Source organism: Archocentrus centrarchus, chromosome 22 (assembly GCF_007364275.1).
Source record: "Archocentrus centrarchus isolate MPI-CPG fArcCen1 chromosome 22, fArcCen1, whole genome shotgun sequence".
NCBI lineage: Eukaryota > Metazoa > Chordata > Actinopteri > Cichliformes > Cichlidae > Archocentrus > Archocentrus centrarchus.
In genome coordinates, this window is record NC_044367.1 from 19695725 (window position 1) to 19700594 (window position 4870).

Here is a 4870-nt window from a genome sequence, read left to right on the forward strand (position 1 = left end):
AGTCTTGGACTATTTGACAATATTGCTTCATTAAAAATTGGATTGGATTGTTTTGATGTGTATATTGTGAGGGTTCTTTAAATTGGACTAGTGGGCTGTAAATAGAGCAGATTATCCTGCAAGGACATGCAGGCAGCCGTGAAATATTCAGAAGCCAGAAAAATAATAGAACTGGTGATTCCTGTGACAAACAGGCACTGATCTGTATGCCACTGCAGGCTCCACACTCAAGGTGCTGACCCTAGCTCCCGTTTGGCAAGTCTTTGCCTCGCGTGCACCATTATTGCTGTGAGAAAACAAGTAAATAATGGTTATTTAATGCAAAAAAAAAAAAAAAAAGAGAGAAAATTTAGAATCACAACGGAGTGAAGCAGATCACAGCGCTACAACCAAGCAGGGCTGCCACCAGAAGACGCTGTGTTTCCTTAATTCCTATAGGTCATATGGGTTGCATCTGCAGGCACAGACTTCTGCGGCATCTGGCACCTGACGTTAGACCGCCCCGCAAGACCTCAGCACTTATTCGCTATTTTATCTATTTTAATGTTTTCACAGGGTCGAGGCGTCCACAGATTGTGTAAGTAGAAGTTACTGCATCGATTTTTATTTGTCACTGCTTATTTATTTATTTATTTTTATACAGCCTGTAATTTTGTGAAATTACTAAAAAAAAAAGAAGAAGAAGAAAAAAACAGGACAGGACAGGATAAATTCGTAGGAGTTGTAGCTGCTTTATACTAAAATATTCCTCAATTATGATAGATAGATAGATAGATAGATAGATAGATAGATAGATAGATAGATAGATAGATAGATAGATAGATAGATAGATAGATAGATAGATGTGTGTGTGTGTGTGTGTGTGTGTGTGTGTGTGTGTGTGTGTGTGTGTGTGTGTGTGTGTGTGTGTGTGTGTGTGTGTGTGTGTGTGTGTGTGTGTGTGTGTGTGTGTGTTAAGGCCTGTTGTAGGTTTATTGATGATATGATTTCCAAGGGGCACAACAGAAACTGAAGGCAGATAATCAACTCTTTTTACTTTCAGATAGTAAAAAGAGTCTCATTTGTGAGGAGGAGAATCCGACCTAAAAAGTGAACACAAAAGCCCCAAAGGCTATGGAAAAATATTTTCTCGTGCTCCTGCGCAAACTTTTACAAATGAGATATGATTGGGTTAAACTGCGATGTCTCCTTAAGCATTACGGCAAGATGCTACTGAGGGCTACCTGGCGTTGTGCTGCAGAAGAGTAGCTATTTGAACGCCGTTAACTTCGCATGAGAGCCTCTCCTACTCCAGACTCTATTTTTTTTTCCACTGGGTCTCTTAGACGAGTGTGTGCATCTGAATTTAGGTAATGCGCTCCTTGCGTCCAATGATATCAAAAGAAAAAAAACGAGGGGGGTTAATCATTTACGCAGCCACTTAACACGCGGATGTGTATTTATTTACTTATCAGTATCAGTCATTTTCCCTCCCCGCAAGTGCACTTTTGCATGTCTGAGTACGATAAGGCATAACACAAACAATCCTGCAATCACTGGAGGCCTCTCATGGCCATTAAAAGTCAGTAGTTCAACTGAGGAGTGGTTCTCCAACTCTCAAGTCCATATAGGCCTCCTTTCATCAAGAGGCCCTCGTAAACATCACTACAGTTAATAAAGTGTATTGTGGTCACTGCAATCTCAAGGTGCAGCCACGTGTTCATCAGCAACATCAACAAGTCCTAAACTCCAAATGCAGCAGCTGCAGCGTGCTCGGCCACCGCCTGCAGCCTCCGGGATGAACATTTATGATCATGTACGACGCTTATGTTATTGTTTGAGGGAGGGGAGCACATGTCTTGTAAATGAAATTACGCTCGACGAAAGGAGGCTAGAGCTGTTTTGTATTGTTGGCGATGCCCCGCCTCTGATGGTAGCCTTAAACCTGGCACCCAGCTAAAACAAACCAAAGCCAGCACCGAGCTCCCACTCAATCCAATTAAGGCGGACTTGAGGCGCTCTCTTACGTGTTCATCTACCAGGATCGACGTTGAGACAACAGGAAGCAGAGGGGCTTTGGCCAAAAAAAAAAAAAAAAAAAAAAAAAAAAAAAAAAGGGAGAAGGAGAGATTGCCTTGCCTTCTAATTTCTCCCTCTCCAGCCCCAGAACAATGTCGATGAGCCCTAAGCATACGACTCCTTTTTCTGTTTCCGATATCTTGAGTCCCCTTGAGGAGAGCTATAAGAAAGTAAGTATGGAGAATAACAACTTGGGGGCACCTCTCACTTCTTACCGGCAGCCGCAAGTCTCACAGGCGGCGATGCAGCAACACCACATGGGCCATAATGGGACTGTGTCTGCGGCTTACCACATGACTGCGGCAGGTGTTTCTCAGCTGTCACACACGGCCATGGGGGGCTACTGTAACGGCAACCTGGGCAACATGGGCGACCTGCCGTCTTACCAAGATGGCATGAGGGGCAGCGCCACGGCCACCGGCTGGTATGGAGCCAACCCAGATCCGCGTTTTTCCACCAGTGAGTATCCTGCACCTGTCTTTTCATTCCAGCTTGGAGTTATCACAGTCAGCACAGAGCTGAAATCCAGATTTTTTTATTTTTTTTTGTGCATGTTCCGCGATGCTGCATTTTAGAAGTTGCTGTACAGTTTCTACAATATTTGCGGGTGTCCCCCCCCCTTTTTTTCCTTTTCGCACAAATCAGGCACTCTTTTAAGTTTCCGTACTTTATATGTTATCATTAAGGAGGACAAAAAATCACGCAAATTCTCAAGTTTTTAATCTACCGAACTGCAAAATTTGTGAAGATTCTCACGGCAGCAAACTACTCGAACAGATTTCTTTTGCATCCAGCAGTCATAGCTTTGCTGTCATTTATGAGCGGGTCCTTAAATCTAGTCGATATAGTTTGGCAGTTTATGAATATGTTTTGACTTTGACACGTTTTGAGCATTTGTTTTTGCAAATAAAGTCTCCGCTTCTTTGAGACTTATCGTGATACCTAATCAGATCTTACCATGATAATTGGGTAACATTTATTTTTATTTTCATGAACAAATATGATTAGCAGTTGGATTGATAAAACGATAAATTAACGTACAGCCAAGAGCTATGATTATATCTTACATAGTGTGGATTCAATTTCAGGAGTCCACGCTAATTTTGCAATTTTCCCTCCATATAATTGTTTGTCACTATGTAACACCTGTGAATTAAACCAGCGTTTAATTTGAATTATTTTATGTTTTCTCAGTTTCCCGCTTTATGGGCTCATCGTCGGGGATGAACATGGGCAGCATGGGCAGTCTCAGCTCCCTGGCAGACGTGGGTAAAAGCATGGGCTCTTTGTCAACCACCCCGAGGAGAAAGCGACGAGTGCTGTTCTCCCAGGCGCAGGTGTACGAGCTGGAGCGACGTTTCAAGCAGCAAAAATACCTGTCGGCGCCGGAGAGAGAACACCTGGCAAGTATGATCCACCTCACCCCTACCCAGGTGAAAATCTGGTTCCAGAATCACCGGTATAAGATGAAGAGGCAGGCAAAAGACAAAGCCTCTCAGCAGCAGATGCAGCAGGACAGCGGCTCCTGCCAGCAACAGCAGCAGCAGTCCCCTCGGAGAGTAGCTGTGCCGGTGCTGGTAAAGGATGGGAAGCCGTGCCAAGGCAGCGGCCACACGCCCACATCCTCCGCACAGACACACCACCAGCAAGGGGGCAATGTCATGATTATGTCCAACAACACGTCCGGCCTCGGTCAGCATCAGAGCCAGCAGGTGGGAAGCACAGGTCACTCTCCAGACTTGGCGCAGCACTCCTCCAGTCCGCCCTCACTTCAGAGCCAAGTGGCCGGCCTCTCCCACCTCAACTCCCCCGGCGCAGAGTACGGCTCGGCCCTGCAGTGTTCAGCCCTGTTATACGGCAGGACATGGTGACAAGAGGCGCCGGCTATGATTTAAATCTAATTTAATAAAGAAAGAAAAGACATTTTTATGTTAAGGCTCGGAAAGTTTCACTGTAAATGTGCGCACGTGAACAAGAATCGAGTGAACTCGAGCTCTTCTTGATTTTTTCCCCCCCATTTTGAAAGGAAGTGTGACTTTTGTGGAAGAACCACTTGTTCACAAACTGCGGATGTAAAAGTCTTGGGATTTATTTATGTAAATTATATTGACACAAAAGAAGAATCAGCAGTCAAATAGGCCCCATAGTTGGGAAAACTGAACCCGAACAGGGACGCAGATAGACTACAGGACTGCTGGGTGCTGTTAAATTTCCGTCCTCGAACACAAATGTGATGACTCTGATTTATAATAGAATTTAATGTAAGCCGTAGATCTAGCTTGTATATTTCAGTAAAAGGTTTGAATTTTAGCTATTTGTTGTACAAAGTTTTTGACGCTATTGCCGGTTTGTTGTCGTTTCATTGGTATTTGTACGTTTTATTTCTTTGTAACTTATATAGATATTTGACTTACAACAAAACAGTCCTATTAATAAATTATGGAAAGCAAACAGTTAAACTTTGTTGTGAAACTAAATGGCAGAAATTAATATTTAGATAAAGAAAGCAAAACAAAACGAAAAAGCTCATTATTATTATTATTATTATTATTATTATTATTATTATTATTATTATTATTATTATTATTATTATAAGGCATTCTATTAGTACGTTTTCCCCTTTCTTGAATGGAGAATTATTTTTTGTTTGTTTTTGTTTTTGTTTTGTTTTGGTTTGGTTTGTTTTGTTTTGTTTTTTACAGATTATTGGGTAAATTTGTAACATTACTAAAAAGGAAAGAACGAACAAGTCACTTCACTTTTGCGAAGCAAGTTCAGATTTGACAAAGTGAAAAAACTAAATGCTACATCA

General features: G+C 42.4%; 1 protein-coding gene across 1 annotated transcript; it reads left to right on the forward strand.

Annotated features, from left to right (window-relative positions):
- The first annotated feature begins 2137 nt into the window (after positions 1 to 2137).
- On the forward strand, positions 2138 to 4399 carry nkx2.1 (NK2 homeobox 1). Its single transcript, XM_030719268.1, has 2 exons — positions 2138 to 2517; positions 3253 to 4399. The coding sequence occupies exons 1-2, from the start codon at positions 2151 to 2153 to the stop codon at positions 3927 to 3929; spliced, it is 1044 nt and encodes a 347-aa protein (XP_030575128.1). The 5' UTR covers positions 2138 to 2150; the 3' UTR covers positions 3930 to 4399.
- The last annotated feature ends 471 nt before the right edge of the window (positions 4400 to 4870 follow it).